Source organism: Phacochoerus africanus, chromosome 2, assembly GCF_016906955.1.
Source record: "Phacochoerus africanus isolate WHEZ1 chromosome 2, ROS_Pafr_v1, whole genome shotgun sequence".
In the NCBI taxonomy this organism is placed as follows: Eukaryota; Metazoa; Chordata; class Mammalia; order Artiodactyla; family Suidae; genus Phacochoerus; species Phacochoerus africanus.
In genome coordinates, this window is record NC_062545.1 from 118191189 (window position 1) to 118218497 (window position 27309).

A 27309-nucleotide genomic window follows, 5' to 3' on the forward strand; every position below is an offset into this window, starting at 1 on the left:
AGTTTTTAATGCAATGGACATTAAAAACAAATTCAGACACCCAAAGAATGGTCGTATAATAAAATTGTAGAAACAGGTGATTTGTTGTTGTTTGTTTTTTGTACTTTGAAGGAGTATTTTGAAAAATATTTTGAATTTAAATCGGGTCATGGTAGTAAGAAGAATGAAAGTCTGATAACTGAGCATGTTGGAGTATGTTAATTCCCTTTTTAGTGATTTAAGAAGGTAAAAGGAATGCTGGTTTGGGTGGAGACCACTCTTGTTCGCTATTATGGTTGTTTCATTAGAGCCTCCACATGCAGCCCAGTAGTCTATTCAAAGACCGAACAAGGCTTTTTAATTCGAACTCAAGGACCTTGTTTGGTAGGTCAGAAATCGTATTATGCAGTTCCTAATTAACGAGCCATTAGCCAGTCTGTTGTGAAATGCCTGTAATCTTGTCTAATTAAAATGCTATCAAGTTAATTCAGAAATGTGGGAAAACTTAATAGCGGAATTTGCCTTCTGTTTTGTTTATAAATCCAGTGTGGAGAGAAGGGGCTCTGTCCTTAGAGAGTTTTGATTAAGTTGACGTGCATTTACCGTGAATTATTCACAAAGCACAGTAGCTGCCAGTGCTCTTGTTCCACTTTACAGGTTTGCTCTGTAGGAATTAAACCCCATAAAGACAAATCCTCTTTTTCTATACCTTGCCATGCATATTTTATTAAGAATTGCTGAGAATGTTTTTCCTCTTTGGGGGAAAAAAAACCCCTCATTGTGGAACAAAACGTTTTGAAGCACATTCTGTGCCTCCCCATTCTTTTCTTTCAATATAAATAAAAGAACAACTTGTGTCAGTCAAATTTAATAGAATCTCTAGGGGCAAAATGAGATCCTTTGCAGGACAACTTTTGGTTTGGTTTGTTTTATAAAGAGTAGAGCCATTACATTCCCTACTGTCTCTCCATTTATGCTTAAAAGAAAAGAGAAACCATGAGTTTAAGTAAAATTTACACTGTTCTGATCTCCAGTATTTGGCTCTTTTGTGTTACTGCTGTACATTGTCCTTTACTCTGGGTTTTGACTAGATGCTAAATTAAGTTTAGAGAAAAATAATTGTTTCCGTTTGTTTATTCAGGAAAACTTCAGACTAGCAATTTGTTTTTGTTTTGCTTTCTAGGGCCAGACCTGCAGCATATAGAGATTCCCAGGTTAGGGGTCCAGTCAGAGCTGGAACTGCTGGCCTACTGCCACAGCCACAGCCATACAGGATCCGGGCTGAGGCTGCGATATACACCATAGCTCACGGCAATGCCAGATCCTTAACCTACTGAGTGAGGCCAGGGATCAAACCTGCAATCTCATGGTTCCTAATCAGATTCATTTCTGCCATGCCACAGCAGGAACTCCCAGACTAGCAATTTGTAACAAGACATGCTTGCTTACTTTTAGAAAATAAAGAACTCCTTATTCACATTTTTCAAAGAGTTGCAAAAGGTAACAGAGATCCAAGGACCAGTGTTTCCTAGTGAGAGAAAATGGTAATGGTCTTGTTAATTTTATTTTGAATATACATAACTTTTAAACATTGTTTAATCTAGGTTTAAATAATGAAGAATATCAAGTAGTCATTGGAAATGACACAACTCATTATATTATTGATGATTAGAACCTGCCAGCAATTATACTTTCTACATTGTGGCATATATGCCAATGGGAGCCAGCCAGATGTCTGACCACGTGACACAGAACACTTTAGAGGATGGTAAGAAAATGTGCTTCTCGATCATTTAAGTATGAACATTAATATGTTTTATCATTTTCATTGAATAATTGGTTTTTAAATTAGGGAAAATATCCTGGTTTTGGTTTAAAAAAAAAACAGATGTGACATAATCAGCAGGCTAATTTCCCTTTTCAAGTCTTACCTCTCAATTTTTGGTAATAATATGCTAAGATAAAGAGCCCTTTCATTTATAATTCATAACACCAATTTTAATAAGAAAATTCTTGTATTGTCATTGTGTTTCTCGTTTAAATTGTAAATACATTGCAGGGCTTTCTTTTGTTTTTTGTTTTTGTTTTTTAACTGAGTAGAACAAAATGTAAGATGCCTTAGGCATGAATAAATACAATGACATTTACAATTGAGTGTATGTAATGACTGGAGGTCAAAGGCACTGGATTTCTGAAACTGGGAGTTATGAAATTTAGTACCTGTCAGTTAAAAAAATTCTTATACAATCAAATAACTGTTAGTTTATTTTTAGATACATTGTGCTTATTCAGCTTAAGGAGGAAAGTATTGTTCTGTGTGTTACCTGACCATGGGCCGGAAACTGAGTTGCAGTCCTTTTGAGGGCTGGCCTCCATTGGCTCTTGTAAAGGTGGGAAGTTCTCTTCATTCAAAGAGTCCTAGAGAACTGATTCTCCTCCTCTGATTCTTCATCTCTCTCTTCAAGAGCTCTCCATGACCCCCCCTTTTTTTTTGTTACTCTGCAGTGTGAAAAGGGAATTATTTTAACATATACTGAACTACACCAATGTCCTTTTACAGATGTTTTCTCATCCTCAAGAAATGGTCTACCTTTAGTTTTCCAAACATTTTATATAAAAGATTCCCGAATCTGGAGTTCCCGTTGTGACTCAGTGGTTAACAAATCCAACTAGGAACCATGAGGTTGCGGGTTCAATCCCTGGCCTCACTTAGTGGGTTAAGGATCTGGCATTGCTGTGAGCTGTGGTGTAGGTCGAAGACTCGGCTCGGATCCCATGTTGCTGTGGCTGTGGCGTAGGCTGGCGCCTGCAGCTCCAATTAGACCCCTAGCCTGGGAACCTCCATATGCCACAAGGTGTGGCCCTAGAAAAGACAAAAAGACAAAAAAAAAAAAAGATTCCCAAATCTTATTCTTTGTTTATTTGGTCCCAGATCTCTTATGTCTGGATAATGCCAGTTATGTACATGTTTATCCATCAGTTTTACTGAATGAAAGAATTACCACTGATTTGGATGCTGAATTTCATATTTCAATTTTTGTTTGAGTCTGCTCCATTTTAGAGTGAATCATAGTCTCTCTAGTTATCTCATTACATTATATCACTTAGATATAAATGACATGCACATTTAAGGTGAAACATAGACTGGTATATGTTGTTGTTTTGGGGGCTTATTTAGTGTATGAGGTGTACTCCCCCCTCTAACCTTGAAGAAAATATATCTAAGCATAGCAAGCTCCTTGTTAAAGCTTGCCCATTCCAGTTAAGCTCTGATTTCAAGGTTTTTCTTCTTTTCAACCTTTCTTTATTCTGTATTTTTTGTTTGTTTGTTTAAAAAGTTTCACTTTGTTTTCTGAAGAGTGTACAGACTTCTGACACTGCTTTTAATTTTCTATGTCAGTATTGCCCCATTTCCTCAACCTTTGCTTCTCAGACTGAGATGCGTGGGTCTGCTAGAGTGCACAGCAGATATAACACTTGTAGAGTGTTTACCACTGCCCATTTTAAAAAACCTTCCCTTGGAGTTCCTGCTGTGGCAGAGTGGGTTAAGAATCCGACTGCAGTGGCTTGAGTGACTGTGGAAGCTCGGGTTCAATCCCTGGCTCAGCACAGTGGGTAAAGGATCTGGTGTTGCCACAGCTGCGGCGTAGATCGCAGCAGCTTGAATTCAATCTCTGGCCTGCAGATGTGCTTATTATATACTGCAGATGTGCTTATTATATAAGAGGTAGTAGAGTGTAGGGGTTAAGAATGCAGGCTCTAGGTGTACTTCTTCACTTAAAGCTGTGTGACCTTGAGCAAGTGATTTGACTTTTTTGTTTCTGTTTCCTCAGCTATAAAGTAGACATGATAATGGTGCTTTCTTCATTGGGTTTTTGTGAGAATTCATGAGTTCATACATAGGAAGATCTCAGAAATGATTTTCCCCTTTTCTACCTATGATTCATTCAACAAATAATTATAAGTTCCTGTTAGGTGTTACTCAATATTTAGTAGTGAATGAAAGAGATGAAAAATTATCCCTGACCTTGGGGTGCTTACTTTCTATAGAGGGAAAGGGGGTAGAGGAACAGTAAATAAGATAAGTAGTCAGTTAGATGTTGAGAAAAGGAAAAAGCAGGGAAAGGGAATAGAATTTTAGCCTGAGATACCTCACGTAGTAAGTAGCATTTGAAGACCTGGAGGACATGGAAAAGAGGGAGGCAGGTGACTGGGGGACATGCATTCCAGCCAGAGGAGATGGAAATTGCTGAGGACCAGAAGCACAAGCATGGCTGGAGTGGAGGGGACAAGCAGAAAATAGGAGATGGGGCGAAGAATGAATGAGGAACCAACTGTATAAGAGACAGTGCATTGTAGGGAGCCACAGTGATGACTCTGGCTTTGACTTTGAGTGAAATGAGAGCTCTTTTGAGTAGAGGAGAAACAAGATCTGACTTGCAATTTAACAGTGAGTGCATTGAGACTAGATGGTGGAGATGAGGGCAGAGGCAGGGAAATCTCTTAGGAGGATATTGCAGTGATGCAGGCTGAGGGTGATGGTGGCAGGGACCACAGGGGTGGCAGTGCAAGTCATAGAGCCCCAGGAGAGAATGTGGAGAGTGAATGGAGGATCAAGGAAGACACCAACGTTTTGTCTTGGATAGATAAATGCCATTACTTGAGATAGGATAGACTGTAGAAGAGGCTATTATTTTCATCGCTGTTTTGTACATGATGAACCTAGACATGGAGAAATTATTTTGACAAAGACCACACAGAGTAGGAATTGATATAACAAAGATTCAGACACACAGAAGCAACTCCAGAGCCCATCTTAACTCTTAATATTAGACTGCCTCCCAGTTTGCTTGCCTCATTTTCCTGGAGTGCCAATTGTATTCATATTTTTAACAGGAAAAACATTGTTTTTGTATTAAGCACCACATATTATAATTGGGAATACACAATTCACACTAATTTTTAGGACACAACTTATACACTTCAAATTATTATTTTTTTCTTTGTAGGGCCACACCTGCCACATATGGAAATTCCCAGACTAGGGGTTGAATTGGAGCTGCAGCTGCAGGCCTGCAGCTGCAGGCCTACGCCACAGCCACAGTAACACCACATCTGAGTTGCATCTGTGACCTACACTGCAGCTTCCAGCAGCACCCAGTCTTTAACCCAATGAGCAAGGGCAGGTATTGAACCCACATCTTCACAGAGAGTTGATCGGGTCCTTAACCTACTGAGCCACAATGGGAACTCCCATTTCAAATTATTTGTCACGTGATAAATCTGGTGCCCTAAATAAGCTCCATTTTGTATAATTCTCTCTTCCTCATTTTAAGGCATTTTGGTAGGATAATTTGAGAAGTATTCTCATACTTCTCATATTATGTATGAATGTCCAGTAAGCTCATATTCATCCAAGACAACAATGAAACAGTCAGAGCAGCAGTGATGAAAACCTTGCTTTCTTTGGTTCTCTGTGTCAGATCCTCCCTCATTATTTTCCCTTCTTGTCTCTGGTTTGTCCTCTGGGTAATTGAAAGCCCCAACTAGGGCTGAAAGTATCTCTCTTATCATGTGATGTGTTGCTGTTAAGATCATTTAGTTAAGATGGGTGGGCCAGTTGATAATTTTGATTCTCAGTATTTGTAAGCAACCTGTTTTTCTTGTATGACTAGTTCCCCTGAGACCTCCTGAAATTAGTTTGACCAGTCGAAGCCCCACCGACATTCTCATCTCCTGGCTGCCCATCCCAGCCAGGTACCGGCGGGGCCAGGTGGTACTCTACCGTCTGTCCTTCCGCCTGAGTACCGAGAATTCCATCCAAGTCCTGGAGCTCCCGGGGACCACACATGAGCACCTCTTGGAGGGCCTGAAACCGGATAGTGTTTACCTGGTGCGGATTACAGCTGCCACCAGAGTGGGGCTGGGAGAGGCTTCAGTATGGACCCTCCCACAGGACACCCAAAGCTACAAGCCTAAGAGGTAAAGTTGGCTACTGAGGAAGAATCACACAATATTCCTCCTTTTTTTCTTACTTATGTTATTTTAATATTTAAAAATTTTATCTTAGGAATTAAAATATTTCATAGCTCATGGGCTTTATTGAAAGAAATTTTAAACTTTTTCTTGAGTAGTTGCTCATTTTTCTTGAGTATAGCTCATTAGCGTGTGAAACTTTGGGTTTCTGTGTATTTGCTTAGCAGATCCTTCATAGATAGTTCCAAATTGAATTAAATTACCCAAAGTTATGTACTAATAGATACCTAATTTATATCATTGCTATATTTTTCCTTTTCTTTCTTTCTTTTTTTTTTTTTGTCTTTTTAGGGCCAAACCTGCAGCATATGGAGGGTCCTAGGCTAGGGGTTGAATTGGAGCTGTAGCTGCCAGCCTATGCCAGAGCCACAGCAAGGCCAGACCTGAGCTTCGACCTACACCACAGCTCATGGCAACACCAGCTCCTTAACCCACTGAGCAAGGCCAGGGATCAAACTCAAATCTTCATGGATGCTAATCGGGTTTGTTAACCCCTGAGCCATGATGGGAACTCCGTGTTGTTTCATTTTTTAAAGTTTTATTGAAGTATAGTTGATTTACAATGTTGTGATAATTTCTGCTGTACAACAAAGTGATTCAGTTATATATGCACACACATAACCATTCTCTTTCAGACTCTTTTCCCATATAGATTATCACAGAATATTGGGTAGAGTTCCCTGTGCTAGACAGCAGATGTCAGTTGGCCAATCATTCCATATACCATAGTGTGCATATACCAGTCCCAAACCCACACATATATGTTTTTTAATCATCAATTTAATAGAAAGCCCATAGTACTAGAAAGTGCTAGACCTTCCTCTTTTACTGGTTTGGAATGTAACATGACTAGGCTTTTTGTTGTTCATTGATTAGTAATAATGCCTGTTCTATCAAACAGGTATATTGGATGGTCAAAATTGGGAAACACATACTGCTTCTTGAGAGAACTTAAAATCTACAATACAATTTTGTTCTTATTTATAGACCTTAGTTTTTAGGTAGTATTTTATGTTTTTAATTCTGTCTGAAAGTTTAATACCATTGTGGAATTTTGAAAATCAAGGTAAAGTATAATTTTTGCAATTGAACTTTTTTACAGCTGTCAGTTTGGAACTGAGAGATCTACACCATCCTTTGTTTTCATGTGAATTATGGGTTTCTTATACATACTTTTCTGGTGAATTTTTCTAGCCCCTAGGTCTCCAGAGTTACATTTGGAGCCTCTGAACTGTACCACCATTTCTGTGAAGTGGCAGCAAGACGCTGAGGACACAGCAACCATTCAGGGCTATAAGCTGTACTATAAAGAAGAAGGGCAGCAGGAGAACGGACCCATTTTCTTAGATACCACTGACCTTCTCTACACTCTCAGTGGCTTAGGTGAGTGAACCTGTGCGATGCTCTTCATTTTTTTCCTTACTCTCTGACCAATTGGGAAAAGAGTTTTTGGAGATAAGGCAGAAGAATTGACTTAATGAGAAAAAAAAAAAGAATTGACTTTACTACATCATTGTGTCTATTCCACTACTGACCTCAGTGAATGGTCTTTGACTCACCATTGTGACTGCATCGGCACAATGTCAAATACTTGTATCTTTCTATCTTCTCCCCACCTTTGGGCATCTGCTTTTCTTTCTTTTTCCTTTTTGTCTTTTTTTTTTTTTTGCTATTTCTTGGGCCGCTCCCGCAGCATATGGAGGTTCCCAGGCTAGGGGTTGAATCGGAGCTGCAGCCACCGGCCTCCACCAGAGCCACAGCAACGCGGGATCCAAGCCTCATCTGCAACCTACACCACAGCTCACGGCAACGCCGGATCGTTAACCCCCTGAGCAAGGGCAGGGACCGAACCCGCAACCTCATGGTTCCTAGTCGGATTCGTTAACCACTGCGCCACGACGGGAACTCCTCTTTCTGAAGTTTACTTCTGGTAGAGTGAGATCCTGATTAGTTCCTGTGACTCTATGGTGGATGTAGACTAGAAATGTAAAATTAGGAATATCACCAAATGATTAGATAACACAATAATTTAACTTAGAAATTGCCTGAGAGTGCTATGGAGGTATATTATTTTGCATGTGTAAAGTATGTGTAAAATAGATTATGTACAAGATAATGATATTATATATGAGCCATATAACTGTAAATATTTATTTATAAAGCCCTAACCCAGAAACACTAAAGGAAAAGCATTTAATTTTGTGTTTGGGTTCACCAGAGTTCCAAAAGACAGTTTTATTACCTATTCATCCTGTCCTCACGGAGTGAAAGAATTTCATGATGTAAACATATTTAGTAGAAAGTAAAGACACTTATAACTACAATAAACACACACATATAAACAGACACTCGAAGTGTAGAATGCACACCTAGCTATTTGTTGCCCATGAGTAGATTTATCATTTACCCTTTCTTACAAAGCAGCAACTTTATGATCAGTCACCAACTCAGTTCCTACTGAATTGTTACAGGACCTTCTGCACATACTGGAAATTTACAAGCATGCTGGTTTTCCCTGTCACAGACTACCCTTGGGAGCGCAGGAAGGGAAGAGTCCCAGTGGTCCCACCTGGGACTGCCTCACTGGCCTCATGGCACATGCTGTGAGAGCAGCATTAGACCCAGGGCCTTTGCAGTAAGAAACTGCAGTGGGAATCTGTTTTCAGGCTCGGGGACACAGAATCCCATCTTCCACTTCTTTGCAGTAGTTTTCCAGATGGCATTTTGCTTGTAATCTTGTTGGGTCAGACTTTAATTGAATCTGTATGATGTTAAATAAGTTTCATTGTTGATCTCTGTCACATAGCTTTATAAAGGACTAGGAGAAGTTACATATACATATGTTCCAGAGTGACCTTCTTTAAGCTGTTGATACCCAGATGACATTAGCCCAACCTGATGTCAACCATTCAGCAACATTTATTTCTAGCCATTCTCAGTCTGCCCTCCCTTTCCATATGTACATCATTTAATCAAGAAAATTTTAGTCAGTATCAGGTAAGAAATTTAGGATAATTGTTGATGAAAAATCATACATCAAACTCAGTATTTCCAATTTCTTCACTAATAAGGAAGTATAAATATATTGAAGATACAGAACAATAGATTCCTAGGGCACTCTTTCTGAACACAGAAGTAGCTTATTCTAAACAGATGAATAATTTATTCAGAAAAAAATAATGTTCTACTTGTGAAAAGCTTAGTGAAACATTTTATTAAAACTTCATCAATTACTTAAACTATAACATTTCTCTATAGATGGTATATGTACATAAAAAATACCTGTTGATCTTTATTGAAATCTTTTATTATGTCTGAATAATAGCTTGTAATACTATAAATCTTTATTTCCTCCTATATTTTAAAAACAAATTGCATGCAGTTACCGCCTGTGATTTTATGTTGTAAAGTCCTTTGCATATGCCATTTGGGAGTAACTCAGTTCATTTTGTAATGCATCAAAGTAGGAAATGATTTTGTTATATCACCATACCCCATCTATTAAAATAGCCCACCTTTCCTGACTGGATTTAGACTGAGTGGTTGGAGTGATTACAGTGCAGGCTAGCAGAGAACTCGGTCACAGCTGTAGGGCTTTCTTGTTGGAAGGCAGGTTCTGTACCGTTGGAGTTGCCTAGGCAGGGCTGGATCAGCTGGCTGGCTGGGACATAGTTGTGTGGATTCATGCCTTCCACAGCTGTTGACTAGATCACCTTTAAGATGCCTTCTAATTCTGCGAGCCCTCAGGTCTTGTCTTCCTTTTTTGGAAAGCCACTCTTGGGGCTTAGCCAAGTTTATCATAAGCAAATGAATTTAACCCACAAAGCAGGCAAGTGTTAACATCTCTCATTCCTTTCCTCCTTACTTTTGGCTGTAGGGAGGGAGCACTATGTTCTGTTAAGTGGACAACTGACCATCTGTGACCATTTTTAGAGAGAGCATCTGGCAGTAGCTGCCTGTTTAACAGAGAGTGATGTGTCTAGAGGGCAGTAGGTTAAGGAAACCCTATCTGTGTCTTACATGGTGAATACTTGCTTTTACCGAGCTTTTGCACATTAAAGATACTCTCACCGGAACTAGATTTACTAAGTGGGCTTGGAAATGAAATTTAAATGCTTCTGTTTGCTGATTCGATGTCAATTTGGGTAGCAAACTGATGTCTCAAAATTTCATTTTCATGCTACACCCCTTTATGATGCCCTAATACACATCCATTTTGTTTCCACTTCTGGTAATTAAGTTTTCAATAAAAAAAAGTATGTTATTGGGACACATTCTCCTTAGTACAGTTCTTTGTTTCTGAAAGAAAGAAATAGGTGTCTTTCAATACATAACAAGCTTTTTAAATTATTTTTTTAAGTGAGGCATTATGGCACTGCATAAAAAGATGGTAACAGATGTGGCTGCTGCCTAAAACAAGAGGGATTAAACCAGAAGATTAAATTAGCTTATTTGTCCAATTTTCTCCCAAATTTCTGATTAAGTAAATTTAATTCTACTTAATAATGAAAGTTATTTTAGAACATTTTACTCTAGAGCCTCAAAGCTCCATTCCCTGAGAAGTAGAATGTTTTGTTTAAGTGGCTGAAAAGATTCTTGTGTCTTTATCAGTGTAATATAAATATTGGCAGAGTAGTGGATATATTTGATATTGCTGGTTTGTTCTAGTTTAATGGTTTTAAAATGTATAGTTTGGTTTTATTAGAGGTAGTTTACTTTGGGGCAGTTGGATAAAAAGCATTAGGCTTGATTTACTATTTATGTGATTTGGTCTAAATTGTGGTTTGTGGTATTCTTTAAGATTTTGAATCTTTGTAATGATTATTTTCACTTTTTTTGGCACTTTCAATGTTTAGTTCAGTTTTAAATGGAATTTTTATTTATTTATTTTTTCTTATCAAGCAGTCTCAATTATAATCTTTATTTTTTATTTTCTTATCAAGTAGTCTTAATTATAAATTAAATGGAATTTTTAAATGTTTGCTACATTCATCACACAATAAACTGAAGCAAAATCAATAGCACACTGCTATTCCCACATAATAGACTAAATTGTAATAATTTGTTCCTCTTTTTTTTAACTGTTTATTTGAGAAAGTGGCTTCAAATTCTGAAGTTTCTAGTCATAAAAGGACTGTTTTAATAAGCTGATGTCAGAAACCTCTCTTAATTGTTTTGTCTTTGTAGCATAGAGGGAAAGGGGGGATTCTTTAGATAGTCCTGTTGTTAGTTTAGCATTTAGGACACTGATATTAGATAATCTTTAGCTTCTGTTTTGCCAAAGAATTGTGCTATTAAATTTCACAGCAGGCATGATTAATAGCAGGCTATTTAGCACCAATTGAAAAGATCCAAAATATTTAAAATCATACCTTCGGAACTCACAGATCTTTTTTGAGAAATCTAAAGTTAGTAAACTCATTTACTGCTGGGAGTGGAACTCTAAAGAAACGGTCCCTGGTTAGTAATGTAATTTTAGAGTCCCTTAGTCAGTTCGTGTGGAGTCATGGTAAAACTTTGTCAGATCTCTGGGCATTATCCTTCAGCATAGCAGACTAGGATTCGCTTGTGTGGTTACATGTCTCATGAACGAAAATAGAGCACGACCACTGGTGAGCCAAATTGATATGGCTAGAGGAAGTTGTAATCTTTCCTTCAGTCAAGGAAGAACAAGATTTGGGGCCATAAAGGAGACCAGTTCGGTCAGAGAGGGTTCATTGTGAACCTTACTATAATAGCGATTTTGTTTTGAAGAGCATTAGAATCACTCACTTTACGAAATGTGGAAGTCGAGTTGTATAGCAAGCCTGCGTCTTTTCAGAGACTGCTCTCATCCTTCTTACATAAGGGAGCCTTAGATAACACTCAGAGTCTTTGGAAGCATGCTACAGGTTAAAATCCTCAAAATGTGGTTGCTCTGAACTTTCTGACTGCCTCACTTGAGATGGAGTAAAAAAAAAAATACATGATATTTTATAACAAAATCTTCCTAATGGTGAATGATTTCAAGTGGATCCATACTGACTTCTGGCTTATAAATTCATTTCAGATGATCTGGTGCCTTGATACTGACTATAGTTGAATTATCTGTATCATTATAGATGTCAGCATTCTTCTGTGTTAAAGTAATGTATAGTCAAAATATAAATACTGTGAAGCATACTGTCCAGATTAGTTTTGACTTCATAAAGCAGCACTGGTTTCTGCATTTATTTGTTAATAGACCATTTTTAGGATTGGTGTAAAAATTCCAATAATGTTATTGCTGTCATTTACCACAGGCGAGATCTTTGGGGACATAACCTCATATTTTTTGCCTTTCTCCAGTTCTTCCCGTGCCTTACCACAGTTAATATTCACTTTTTATAGAAACAATTGCTCTGAACGGGATCCGATTACACTCTTTTATTCTGTTCTTTCAAATAACTACAAAATAAGTTCATTTAACTGAAGTCAGTAGACTTCTTAAAGGAATGATTTTGGAAACTATATACTATGTAGGTCATAAAACTGACTGTGGGTACACATTGTAATGAAAGAAACAGTTTAAAAATACTGTATTTCATTTCCTTCACTGTTTTTTTGTTTGTTTGCTTTTTTGCTTTTTTAGGCTGCAGTCACGGCATATGGAGGTTCCCAGGGTAGGGATCTAATCGGAGCTACAACTGCTGGCCTATGCTGCAGCCCACACCAATGCCAGATCTGAGCTCTGTCTCTGACCTACACCACAGCCAACGGCAACCCTGGATCCTTAACCCACTGAGCAAGGCCAGGGGTGAAACCTGCAACCTTGTGGTTCCTAGTCAGATTAGTTTCTGCCAGTACCACAACAGAACTCCTTCACTGTTAAATATCTTTTAGGTTAACCATTTCTTTCTTTTCTTTTCTTTTTTTTCTTTTTGTGAGTCCATTTAAAATTTCTTTTTTATTTTTTTAAATTAAAAAAAATTTTTTTTAAATTGTTGCTTTTGGAATTTATTAGCAATGAGATCCTGCTGTATAGCATTGGGAACTATGTCTAGACACTTATGATGGAGCATGATAATGGGAGAAAAAAAATGTATACATGTATGTGTAACTTGGTCACCAAGTTGTATAGTAGAAATAAGTTAACCATTTCTTATGTTGTATTTAATCTGTTATTGAGACAAAACATGTTGAAACGTAAACTTTAGGGAATACTGAATATTTTCTTCTCTGCATTATCCAACAATGCCAAATATGATTGATATTCAAATCACAATTTAGAGCTTCAGAATTTAAAAATTTGAAAAAACAATACCAGGAATTCCCATTGTGGCTCAGTGGTAACAAACCTGACTTGTATCCATGAGGATGTGGGTTTGATCCCTGGCCCCACTCAGTGGGTTAAGGATTTAGAGTTGCCACAAACTGTGGTGTTGGTCACAGATGTGGCTCAGATCCGGCATTGCTGTGGCCATGGCATAGGCTGCCATCTGCAGCTCTGATTCGACCCCTAGCCTGGGAACTTCCATTAAGGATCCAGCATTGCCACAGCTGTGGTGTAGGTGGCAGATGTGGCTTGGATATGATCCCTGGCCCAGGACTTCTATATGCTGTGGATGTGGCCAGAAAAAAAAACAAAAACGAAAAAACCCTTAATACCTCAGAAGAAGTGGAGGATCCGTTTCTAAAATTCCCATTACAAAAAAACAAATACTGTTACATGAAGACAATAAAAAAAATAAAAGATTTTCATTTGGCAATTTGCATCTATCTCTATTTAAGGACAAAATGTGTGCAGGTTAATGAAACTAAAAACTATACGAAAGTTACAGTTAACTGTCTGTTTGTCTTTCCTTAAATTCTTTTTCTTGGGGGAAAGGTTTATTTTCCATTCTAAAATATTTTTGATACTTTCTGGACAAAGTTAGAGATGTATCTCTTCCTGCCATTTATGTGAAAATCTTGCTCAGCTTTTAAGTTTTAACTCTTCGGAGAATCCTCTTGGGACCCCTTGTGGTATCAGTCACTCCTGTGGTACATCATTTACAATGCTCTATTATAGGAGGCTCATGGCATTGACAGTTAAAAGAAAAACATCAGTTGGCTAAATTTCATGTCTGCTGCCTAGGTTTAACTTACAAGCTCAACACTTTATTGACAAATTAAACCCTGGTTGTTTGCCTAATCTTTTAGATAGGGATAATGGTAATAATAGCTATTTTAGAATGTAGGAAGATTAAATGACTGAATACATGTAAAGTGCCTAGTAAATTGCAGTGTAAGTCCTCAACAAATGTTAGCTCTTGTAGTTGTTTTTAAAATAAAGCATGGAAATGTGTGTTTAAAAATTTTTTTTCTCATTGTAACTTACCATAATCATTAGATATTAGATACTTCTTGAGCTTTAATGAATTTACCCAGGGACTGCATTAAAATTTAGTAGGTCTGGGTGAGGCCTGAAATTTTTGTATTTCTTCCCACTTTGAGAAGCAAGGGTCTGGACCAGGGGCAGGCCAACTTTTTCTGTAATATTTCAGATAGTAAATATCTTGAGACTTGTGGGTGTTATGAACTGAATGTTAATGTTCCCACCAAATTCATATGTTGACGCCCAAACTGTTAATGTGACTGTATTTGAAGTTGAGGGAGTGATAACTGTTAAATGAGGTCATATGGGTAGGGCTCTAATCCAACAGGGCTGATGCCCTCATCAGAAAAGGAAGAGGTGTTCCCGTTGTGGCTCAGCAGGTTAACAACCCAACTAGTATCCATGAGGATGCAGATTCGATCCCTAGCCTCGCTCAGTGGGTTAAGGATCCAGCATTGCTGCAAGCTGTGACAAAGGTGGCAGATGTGGCTTGGATTGGGTGGTGTTGTGGTATAGGCTGATAGCTGTAGCTATGATTCAACCCCTAGCCCAGGGACTTCCATATGCTGCAGGTGTGGCCCTAAAAGGAAAAAAAAAAAAAGAAGAAGAAGAAAAGGAAGAGATACCAGAACTCTGTCTCCACAATGTGAAGTACTGAGAAGGTAACTGTCTACAAGCCAGGAAGAGAGCACTCATTAAAAACAGACCCCTTCCAGACCTTGATCTTGGACCCTCAGTGTATGGTATTTTGTCCTGGCAGCCTAAGCAGACTAATACAGTATAGGGAGCCATATGATGTCTTTCACAGGTGTCCACCTCTTTCAGTGCTGCACAAAACAGCATAGAAAATATATCAGTGCGTGAGTTTTGGCTATGTTCCAATAAAACTTTATTTATGGAGACTGAAATTTGAGTTTCATGTAATTTTGATCTGTCACAAAATATTGTTTAAAATTTTTTCTAACCATTCAAAAATAGAAAAATCATTTTTAGCTGGAAGGTGATCCAGAGGCAGTGGGCTGTATTACTACAGTTTGCAAATTCCAGATGTAGTCCTGATATCCTTGCTGTTTAAAATGTCGTCCCAGAATCAGGAGCATAATCTTGAATTGTATTTAAATGCTGAATTTCAGGTTTCCCCATCCATTCCCCAGACTTACTGAGTCAGAGTCTCCATTTTAATAAATTACAGGGTGATTAGTATGCACAGTATGGAAACACTGGTCTAGATGACCTAGTAATAGTTTTCCTATAGCTAGTGTTAATCTTTATAACTTATCAATGTTTAATTCTAGTTTGTTATTCTTATTGGAAACTTTTCATAAATTTGTTTTTGTGGAGTTCTGGTTGTGGCACGGCAGAAACAAATCCGACTAGTATCCATGAGAATGCAGTTCAATCCCTGGTCTTGCTCAGTGGGTTGGGGATCTGGTGTTGCTGTGAGCTGTGGTGTAGGTCGAAGACGCAGCTTGGATCCCGCATGGCTGTGGCTGTGACATAAGCTGGCAGCCATAGCTCCAGTTCAGCCCCTTGCCTGGAAACTTCCAAATGCTTGGGTGCGGCCCTAAAAAGCAAAAAATAAAATTAAAAAAAAAAAATTGTTTTCATGCCTTCTAGGTTCCTATGTTGATGACTTTCTTAATTGTTAGGCCAATTCCAGTTTTCGTTTTTGTTAGTACTAAACCTTCCTTTAATCCATGTTTGTTGCATTTTTTTATTGTTTATCTTGTTTCTAGTCACATTTCCCTATGTGTCTCAGCTTACACATGGAGAAAAACATGGCCTTTCATGGGTATCATCATTCAGTTAGTACCTTTCTCCCAAACATCCAAGGAGTAGATGAATCACAGGCTTTTGGGTATAATCTTCTGGTTTGGGCCCTTTGTTCCTGTATTTTGCTTGCCACTAAGTACTCAATCACAGATTCGTTCTTTCATCCTCAGATATTTACCAGGCTCACTATTGTAGTCCCTACATTGGGCATAACATTTGAGGGACTTAAAAGGAAGACAAATCATTACAACTAAAATAAAGTGAGATGAATTCTTCGATACTGGATGTCAAATTGTTGTTACGGCATTTGGCAGAAGCCTGTGAATTATGTGTATTTTGAGACCTAATGGAAGAGTAGGATCAGCCAGGCCCTGGGGCAGGGGCAAATAGAAGTTATGCAAGGACCCGATAAAATAAAATATGATAAAATAAAATAATAAAAAAATACACTGTAGTTACAGGATCTTTAATAGACCCCATGCAAGGAAAGGACTCTGAAACTTAAACTTCATAGCTTTAGGGTAATTCTACCTCTGCAAAGAGAGAATGACAGAACCCAGGAAATATTTAGGGACTGGTGAAATTTATGTGGGATAGCCAGGAGGTAAGGGAGACCATGTTCTGGAGCAACCACAGGGTTACTCTGACCAGCACAAAGCCGGAGAGGCCCTTGGCAAGAGGCCAGCACCTAGTAAGGAACATGAGGGAATTGGGGCTTTATCTTGAGGGCAGTGTGAAGCCATGGAGTGAATTTCAAGCAAGCAAGGGGCCTTTTTGGATTTATGTTTATTGATATCTTTCTGTTGCAGTGTGTGTAGAATATCATATAGAGAAGTTAGACACAAAGCAGCTCAGAACAGCTTCTTCCTTGAAAGAGTCATTTCTGTGAGCTTCCTTTTCAGTCTCTGCTTCAGAGATGTTATAAAAGTCTGTACTCCAGGTTTGCTGCCGTCCCTGCTGTACATGGCAGTTTCCATGTACACAAACAATACATTAAAATTTCTTCAGAAAACAGCTTATTCTGTTGTTTTAAATTACTTTATGGTCAACTTTTAGGGATTACGATCACTGTATAATATATTATCCACCAAATAAACAAATTTGGAAATTTCACTGTGCCAGATCCTCTTCAAAAATCATTTACAAAGTATTAGGTAAGATCCCATATCTGAAGGAAAAAAAACACATTATTTTAACATGTAAGGGAAAGGTATTTGGACCTTATCCCTTTCTTTAAGCCAGTTCTGTAACTGTAATAAATTAATTCTGTAATAAATTAAAGTGTTTTAATTTATCCTTCATTTTGGTTGAATTAACTCTCAGGAGGCACCCAGTCGTAAATCTAATGACATATCCTGTCTCCCAAGAAAGCCTAATTATTCTTGATTTGGCCTTCTCATTTTAGGTAACTGTGATATTGCCAAGTTAATTAAATTCTGTGTTTTTAAATGATCAAAGAAATAAAGGAAACATAGCCATGGATTTCATAAACCTGTAACACAAAACTTTTCTTTGAATCCACAGCATGAAGCCAGGAGCATTTAGTAGTCACCCAAAAGGAGAATATTTTTTAACCCTCTCAGATGCTATCATTGAGCTTTGCCATGGAGCCACAGCACTGTTTATAAAGCCTTCGTTAGTACTGTGTGACTACAGTGAAGACAGTGTTATATGGAACTCAATAGGTCTTAGATAAAGAGGCTCCTATGCATTCCTGGGGCTGTTCTCTTGGGCCCTACTAGAAGGCTTGTAACACAAAAGCTTTTTGGCGTTGCAAATCAGATGAACTCCATTTAGAAATTACTGATAATGGGCTGCAGTTACCATTAAATTAGTGTAAATTAATTACCAGCTAATTAATTGCAAAACTGAAACCATCTGCACAAAATGCAGTTTTGACTTCTGTAATTTTTTCTAATGCCTCACGAAGACATTACCTAGAAGACAGTGCCGATTAGAAATTTCTCCTTTTAGGGTTGATTCAATTTGTATTTGAATTTGTATTTGTATTTTTCTCAGAAGTTTATATGTATATGTTCTCCATTAATTTTCATTCCTTTTAAAATTTAAAAAGTAATGTATATTGATTCAGTGCACAGTCTACCAGGCCCTGTATTGGGCACAAGGAGCCTGAACGTTAAGATGGCATGACTACCTCTGAAGTGTTTAAGTTCAGCCTGGGGGACCTATAGGAACAATATGATGATAGGTAAAATTGAGGTATAGTCAGAGTGTTCTGGAAGCACAGGGGATAAATGACTAATTTTATTGCCTGATGAAAAATGGTTTTCCCGGTAGAGAAATGGAGGAAAATCACTCTAACCATAGGAGCTTAAAATGTGCAAAACCAAAAAGATTAAAAGAAGTAGACTTACTGGTTTGCTATTGCTAAAAAAGAAGTTGCAAGGTAAGAGCAGTAGAGACCAAAACCATAGAGTTAAAAAGGGGCCAGAGTGTTAAATAGGGTCCTTGTTTTAAGGACACTGGGTACCTTGAGAAATTATTTAGTCTTTGTCTTATATTGTAAGTAGTGCAGAGCTTTCAGAAGTTTTTAAGAGAAAATGTCCTGGCTTGTTTAGACAAGTAAGTGATAAGATGATATTGTAGAGGAAAGGTTTAGAGAATGCAGTGAGCATGGGCCAGAGTGAGGAGCTACTGAAGATAGGACATCAATAAAATGGGTGTTGAGATAATCTAAAATAATAAGGTAGGTATAAACTAAGACAGTAGTTCACTGGAGAGAAGGCAGATGTGACCTTCTGGGAGTGCTTAGAACTTGACTGATTACATATGGGTCTGATTAGAGACTTTGATATATAGAGATTATGTACATCTAAGGAGCCTATGAAAAGATGCTGAACATCATTAGCCATTACAGAAATGCAAAATTATGCAGAACAGAAACAGACTCACAGACTTTGGAAACAAACTTATGGTTACCAAAGGGGACAGGTGGAATTGCCCTATGCATACTGTAATACCATGGAATGGATGGCCAGTGGGGGCCTGCTGTATAGCACAGGGAACTCTACCCAATATTCTGTGACAACCTATATGGAAAAAGAATCTGAAAGGGAATGGATATGTGTATATGTATAACTGAATCCCTTTGTTGTATAGCAGAAATTATCACAACATTGTAAATCAACTGTACTTCAGTACAACTTTAAAAAATGAAAAAAGGGAGTTCTTCTATGGCACAATAGGTCAAGAATCTGACTGTGGCATCTCAGGTGGCTGCAGAACTATAGATTCAATCCCCAGCCCAGCGCAGTGGTTTAAAGAATCCATATTTACTGCAGCTGTGCAGCTTGGATTCATTCCCTGGCCTGGGAATTTCCGTATGCTGCGTGTGCAGCCATTAAAAAAAAAAAAAAAAAAAAGGAATATTATGTGAGTAGAATTGTGTAGTAAGTACTCTTTTTGACTGCTTAATTTTATTCAGCATTAATTTTGTTTTGTTTGGTATTATTTGCTTTTTAGGGATGCAGGTACGACATATGGAAGTTCCCAGGCTAGGGGTCAGACCATAGCTGCAGCTGCTGGCCTACATCACAGCCACAACAGCAATGCCAGATCCGAGCTGCATTTGCGAACTACACCGCAGCTCACAGCAGTGCTGGATTCTTACCCCTGAGTGAGCCCAAGGTTCGAACCTGCATCCTCATGGATACTAGTCAGGTTTGTTACTGCTGAGCCACAAGAGGAACTCCCTCAACATTGATTTTTGAGTCTTCTGTTTTCTTTGTCTATTTTCAGTTTGTTCTTTTTGATCACTGAATAGTCTTCCCATGTGTGAATACACTACAATTGGTTTATCTATTTAGGACTCTAAATAAAGGTTCTGTAAGCATTAAAAAAAGAAAAGGTTAATGTTGTGGTAGAGATGTCTCTAGCAGCTTAATATGTGTGTTTAGATTTGGGAAGATCTGGATGGTAAATTATTGATGTGCAGATTGGAGTTAAGGCTGTACACTGATGCTGTCCTGCTGCAAGTGACCCAGCATTTTTCTGTCTTAGCTACCTTGAAGAACTAGCAAAGACTTGAGCAGAAAGAAACCCTTGTCAGCATAATTGTAAAATAAAAGATATTAGGTTATTTTCATGAACATGGAGCACATCCAACAGATCTTACTGAAATTTCTCTTACTGTGTGAAACTTTGAACGTTCTCATTTTCTGAATTGTAACTTTCATTGATATCTTTAAAAACAAATCATCTCCATAGACCTCAAGAAACTGAAATTGTTTCCATATTCTTCCCATATAGATATGGTCATATTTATATACTTTGGTGCAGTTCTAAACATTTATCAGTTTCTTTTACTTTACAAAAGATAGAGGAATGTTGAATAAGAAAGAAGCAAAAGGGACCAGGCAAATCATTATGAGAGAAATATAGCTGGCAAATTCCAAACTGTACCTTGTAGCACATCACAGAAGATATTTTGTACTCATCATTATTTGAAAGGCTTTTTCTGACTTTTTGTGTAACTCAGTTGAATGCAGTAGCCTGTACTATTATAGTTTGTATTGTTTCCTCTTAAATTCAGAGGATTATAAAGAGCATTAAAATCACAGTGTCCCCTGAAAGAATAAATGCCTTTTACTCTTGTGCTATATTTTGTATTGTATCACGGTTATATCAGTGGTACCCTATGGGTATTATACCTGACAAATTTATTTCCAATTAAAAAAAATAATTTAGCAAGAGAAAAGGAAGGCAGCAGTAAGTGCCTATATTTTCTTAAATATTTTTCTCCATCTTTAAAAAAATTAAGGTTCAACTTTCCATATCAAACCCAAAAAAATAATAGGAAAAAAGAATTTTGATAGTTTTTCCTGGACTTTTTATATTCTTGGTCTTGAATAGTCATCACCTTTCAAAATGCTCTAAAACATGAAAAGCTCTGTGAAAAACATCTGTCTTGTTATTACATGAGGTGTAATTTGTGAACCAAAAAAACCTACTCCTTTTTTTAAAAAGATAAATTTGTTTTTTTCCAAGAAGGAGGTTGATGCATTTGCCTAAATGGTCATCACTTTTGTAGGTTTGAAGTTGTTTTACTAATCTAGCAGCTGTGTGGCAAGTTTTGATGCAGGCAGTGGTGGGTGGGGAGGGAGACTAAGTTGCATCTGTTGTTTTTTTAATATATAAAATGCCTAAAAAGTTAATGTTTAGTAGTTTTCTTGAGAACCCATTTGGTCTGTAGAAGAGGAACTTTTTTAGTATCTAAATTAGCTCGCTGAGTTTCATATACATATGCTTGGTTTTCCTTTAAAAAAGGAGAAAGAAAGAAAAGAATAAAGAAATCCTTCTATCCTAACTGCATAGCACAGATAACCCTTTGACCTTTGGCGCTAGGTAAAGATTTACAGTACTTTTGGAGTCTCACTCCTCATGCCTGACTGAAAAGAACCCTAAAAAAAGTGAGACCCCTGTGGAGATGCGAAAAATAAGCAGGATAAGGAAGTTCCATTATTTCAAGTGGCTGTGTTTTTATTTAACCAGCCTGTAAAGTGAAATACCAGTTGTGATGTGTTTCCAGTTTTGAGTCTGATGTCACTTGGGTTTGGGGGGTCTGATGTTGGAGTGTTTAGAGTGAGAGATGCCAGAGGCAAGTGTCTTTCCCTGTTTCCTTCACTCTCAGCAAATATCCCTTCCTGCTGTTCCTGCAAACTAAATTTCCACTTGAAAGGTCTTTTCTTTAGGGAAAGCAAAACAACAGAAAACTTAAAAAAAAACAAGCACTTTAAGATATGGGTAAGAATGGGAATCACCAGTTGTTTCTCTTCATATGTTTTCTCCAGGTATCAGATATAAAAAGTATATGAGGACAAGATTAGTCCCACTGTTTGTCTTCAGAAAAAGTGTAAATAACACTTCAAATTAAGGTCTTCAAATTAATAGACACTGTAATAGTTTACTATTTAATGATATTCACATTTATTTAATAATTATTTAACTAAGGACTTTATACTGAATCCTTGACTTTATGTATCTCTCTCTTAAAATATCCCATTCCTGCACTTCATATTTGTATTTAAATTTATTTTAAGGTTTTATTTTCTGCTTACTTTCTACATGTACTAATAAAGCCTCATTAAAATATAACAAATAAAAGTCATGTTTCCTTGGTATTAGGAAGATGCTCATAGGTATTGATCAGCTCTTGATTGTTTTATAGGCCAGAACTTTCCAGTGGTATTTTTATCAATGAACGAAAAACTTCAGTAGGCTTTTACTTCTTCCTGTTTTTAAGAATCTGTAACCATGGTAAAATGCTTGACATGAATTGTGAACAGTTTTCCTTACAGAAAAGAAAACTCTTGTTGTAGGAAATTAAATCAATACTGTCCATTAATCATACTGCATGTCAACCTCAGACCACTCTGGAAGTTTCTGGTGAATGTAAAGAATCTTTAGATGTGTGAGGTCTTTAAAGATCTAAGTGAGTTAAAGGAGAGGAGGTTTTTTAAATAACCACATTAGCACATGAAAGAAACTTCAGAGTGGATAGAAAAAAACATTTGCTGCCTAGCTGTTGTTATACTGGAGGTTTTGTTTTGTTTTTAGGTTTGTTCTTACAAAAACTTTGTTAATGCAAATGTTAAGCTTTGTACTAATTATATACTCGGAGAGGTGGAAGGAAGTTACAAAACAGGCATTACTGGAGGAAAATATTTTTATCTTAACCTTTAAAAATATTTGTTTATGTTTGTTTTGTAATATACATAAAAGGACAGTCACAAAAAAAATACATTTATAAAGTTACATAATGAGTAATAAATATGCATGGTAGTAAAAAAAATGATCAGTGGGGGTGAAATAAACAAATTTGGAAATGACTATTCTAAAATAGAGTTGGTTATTTATACATAAACTACCCCGGTTACAAAGCTTTACAATCTAGAAGGGGAAATAGACATTAATCAAATCACCACATAAATTATAATTGCAGATTTTTTCAACTGCAAACTTTGGTAAGCATAGAAAGATATAAGACAGAGAGTTATAAGTTGTAGGGGACGCTGTATAGATTGTGAGTAGAGGGTTGAGGTTGGTTTTCCTGGGATAATGAATTGAGATCTGAAGGATAATAGAAGTTAACTAGGTGAAAGACCCTTATGGGATAATGAAAGATTGAAAGAAGGCATGGCATAAACTGTAATCATAGACTAATCATCAATGCAAGCTAAGTACTGTTACATTTCCTTTTTTTTTTTTTTTTTTTAAGGGCAACACTCGAGGCACATGGAGGTTCTCAGGCTAGGGGTCTAATCAGAGCCTACCCCACAGCCACAGCAACGCAGGATCTGAGCCACATCTGCGACCTACACCATAGCTCACAGCAATGCCAGATTCTGAACCCACTGAGTGAGGCCAAGGATCTAACCTGCAACCTGTTGGTTCCTAGTTGGATTTGTTTCCACTGCGGCCATGACAGGAACTCCATATTTTTGTGTCTTAACTTGATTTAGCAGTTGATTTGGATAAGCTGCTGTGATAACATAATCCTGATAGAGTTGATTGAAATTGTACTTTTTTTTCTTGCATTTTGATGTTTGAACTCTTCAAAGACTTTGAGTAACATCCCAGAATGTAGGCTGCTCTATATAAGTGGAGGCTTCTTGAATTAGCCAAGATGAGTGACTCTGTTGAGTTGCTTCAGCTGAAGGTGAAAATGGTATCTTAGCTTTCTCAGCATGCCACGATGTAAACAGCAACTAGGAAACCTGTGCAGACAGTAGGCACCACATTTTGTCTGATTATCATAGTTTAATATATCTTTCCTGGTGGATTGTGTAAATATATCTAACTAGAGTCATTATTCCAAATTTATATACCTCTTGCTTCCTTCTAAAAAAGATTTATAGTAATGCAATATAGAAACACAAAATTCAGTGAAATAAAAAAGAAATAGGTGGGAGTTCCTCCTGTGGAGCATCGAGGTGGGTGGTGTCCCTAGAATGCTGGGACTCAGGTTCCATCCCTGGCCTGAACAGTGGGTTGGGGATCCAGCGGCATTGCCACAATTGCGGCATAGATCACAACTGTAGCTCAGGCCAAGGAACTCCATGTGCCATGGGGTGGCCAAAAAAAAAAAAAAAAAATAGAGAAAGAAATAGGTAATATTAGGAATTTAAAGTCCAGTGTTAGGAATGATTCATTTACATAGTGGTCGTGTAAATTGATACACAGCTTTTCTATGGATAATTAGGCAACACCAGAAGGAGGTGAGAGCAATATACATACTCATTTTATCCAACAACTCCATTAATAGAACCAGTCATAAGAAGGTAATAACATACACAAACCTTTAACCACAAGGATGTTCACTCTAGTGTACAGGATTATAATTGTGAAAAGCTAGAGAAAACTAAAATATTCAGCTACAGAGATTTAATAAACTGTGGTAAGCCATACAATTTAAATAAATGTAGACATTAGAGGGAATGTTTCAGAAGAATATATAATATAAATAGTTGTCCATAGTATGTTAAGTGAAAAAAGCAGGTTATAAAATACAAAAAATACTGAGTATGTGCACGTATGGATAGGAACAGAAATGAAAAAACATATAAACTATTGTTCACAATGCTTAGTTGTGGGTACTGGCTTTAAGGATATTTTGTTCTTTCTTTTGGCTTGTCCGTGTTTAATAAATTTTCTGTAACAAACATATATATGGTCATAATGAGAAAAAACAGTAATGTATATCTTATTAATTAAAAAAAATTTAATATGCTTGATTTACAATGTTCTGTCAATTTCTGCTGTACAGCAGTGACCCAGTCATACACATATATATATACTTTTTTTTTCTCATATCATCTTCTATCATGTTCCATTACAAGTGATTAGATAGGAGGAGTTCCCGAGGTGGCTCAGTGGTTAACGAATCTGATTAGGAACCATGAGGTTGCAGGTTTAATCCCTGGCCTCACTCAGTGGGTTAAGGATTCGGTGTTGCTGTGAGCTGTGGTGTAGGTCGCAGACCTGGCTTGGATCCCGTGTTGCTGTGTCTGTGACGTAGGCTGGCGGCTACAGCTCCGATTAGACCCCAAGCCTGGGAACCTCCAAATGCCACGGGTTGGCCCTAGAAAAGACAAAAAAAAAAAAGTTATTAGATAGAGTTCCCTATGCTATCCAGCAGAATCTCATTGCTTATCCACTCCAAATGCAGTAGTTTGCATCTACTAACCCCAAACTCCTAGTCCATCCCACTCCCTCCCCCTTGGCAATCACAAGTCTGTTCTCCATGTCCATTAGTTTGTTACTTTTCTGTAGATAGGTTCATTTGTGCCATATATTAGTAAAAGTGATATTGTATGATATTTGTCCTTTTCTTTCTGACTTACTTCACTTAGTATGGGAGTCTCTAGTTGCATCCATGTTGCTGCAAATGGCATTATTTTGCTGGTTTTTTTTTTTTTTTTTTTTTGTCACTAAGTAATTTTCCATTGTATGTACCACATCTTCTTAACCCCTTCATCTGTCCATAGACATTTACTTTGTTTCCATGTCTTGGCAATTGTGAATAGTGCTGCAGTGAGCATAGAGGTATATGTATCTTTTTCAGTGAAAGTTTTGTCTTCATATGCCCAGGAGTGGGATTGCTAGGTCATATGGTAGTTCTATATGCAGTTTTCTGAGGTACCTCAATACTGTTTTCCATAGTGGTTGTACCAGTTTACATTCCCACCAGTGTAGGAGAGTTCCTTTTTCTCTGCACCCTCTCCAGCGTTTGTTATTTGTAGTCTTACTCATGATGGCCATTGTGACCAGTGTTAAGTGGTACCTCATTGTAGTTTTGATTTGCATTTCTCTAATAATTAGTGATGCTGAGCATTTTTTCATGTGTGTGTTGGCCATCTGTATGTCTTCTTTGGAGAAATGTCTATTCAGGTCTTCTGCCCATTTTATAAGAGAATTTTTTTTTTCTTTTTAGAGCTGTACCTGAGGCATATGGAGGGTCCCAGGCTAGGGGTCAAATCAAAGCTGCAGCTGCTGGCCTACACCACAGCCACAGCAATGCCAGATCCAAGCTGAATCTATGACCTACACCACAGCTCCTAGCAATACCAGATCCTTAATCCACTTAGCAAGGCCAGGGATCAAACACGCATCATCATGGATACTAGTTGGGGTCATTAACACTGAGCCACAACAGAAACTCCAGACAATGGGAACTCCCATTTTTCTATTGGGTTGTTTGGGATTTTTTTGCTGTTGAGTTCTATGAGTTGTTTGTATATTTTGGAGATTAAGCCCTTGTTGGTTGCATCATTTGACACTATTTTCTCCCATTGTCTTTTGTTTTGTTTTTTTTAGGGTTTCCTTTGCTGTGCAAAAGCTTTTAAGTTTGATTAGTTCCCTTTAGTTTATTTTTCTTTTTGTTTCTGTTGCTTTAGGAGACTGACCTAAGAAAGCATTTGTATGCATATGTTCTCTTTCAGGAGTTTTATGGTATCTTATCTTACATTTAAGTCTTTAAGCTATTTCACATTTATTTTTGTGCATGGTGTGAGGGTGTGTTCTACTTTCATAGACTTAAACACGGCTATCCAGTTTTCCTAGTGTCACTTGCTGAAGAGACTGTTTTTTTTCCCGTTTTATACTCTTCCATCCTTTGTCGAAGATTAATTGACCTTAGATGTCTGGGTTTATTTCTGGGTTCTCTGTTCTGTTCCTTTGGTCTGTATGTCTGTTTTGGTACCAGTACCACACTGTCTTGATTACTGTAGCTTTGTAATACTGTCTGAAGTCTGGGAGAGTTAGACCTCCTGCTTGGTTTTTGTTCCTCAAGATTGTTTTGGCAATTCTAGGTCTTTCATCGTTCCATGTAAATTTTAGATTGTTTGTTCTAGTTCTGTGAAAATGTCATGGGTAATTTGGTATTGCATTGAAGCTTAGATTGCTTTGGGTAGTGTGGCCATTTTAATGATAGTAATTTTTCCAGTCCAGGAGCATGGAATATTTTTCCATTTCTTTGAATCCTCTCTAATTTCCTTGATTAATGTTTTATAGTTCTCAGCATATAAGTCTTTCACCTTCTTTGTCAGGTTTATTCCTAGGTATTTAATTTTTTGGGTGTGATTTTAAAAGGTATTTTTATATTCCTCTTCTAATATTTTATTGTTAGTATACAGAAATGCAACCAATTTCTGAATGTTAATTTTGAA

General features: G+C 37.4%; 1 protein-coding gene across 1 annotated transcript in view; it reads left to right on the forward strand.

The window, feature by feature from the left end:
- PRTG (protogenin) overlaps window positions 1–27309 on the forward strand; it is a 137619-nt gene that overhangs the window by 67924 nt on the left and 42386 nt on the right. The window contains 5 exon segments of the mRNA XM_047769440.1: window positions 1584–1646; window positions 1649–1747; window positions 5655–5926; window positions 5928–5961; window positions 7210–7398. Of these exon segments, the coding sequence (XP_047625396.1) occupies window positions 1584–1646; window positions 1649–1747; window positions 5655–5926; window positions 5928–5961; window positions 7210–7398 (657 nt within the window).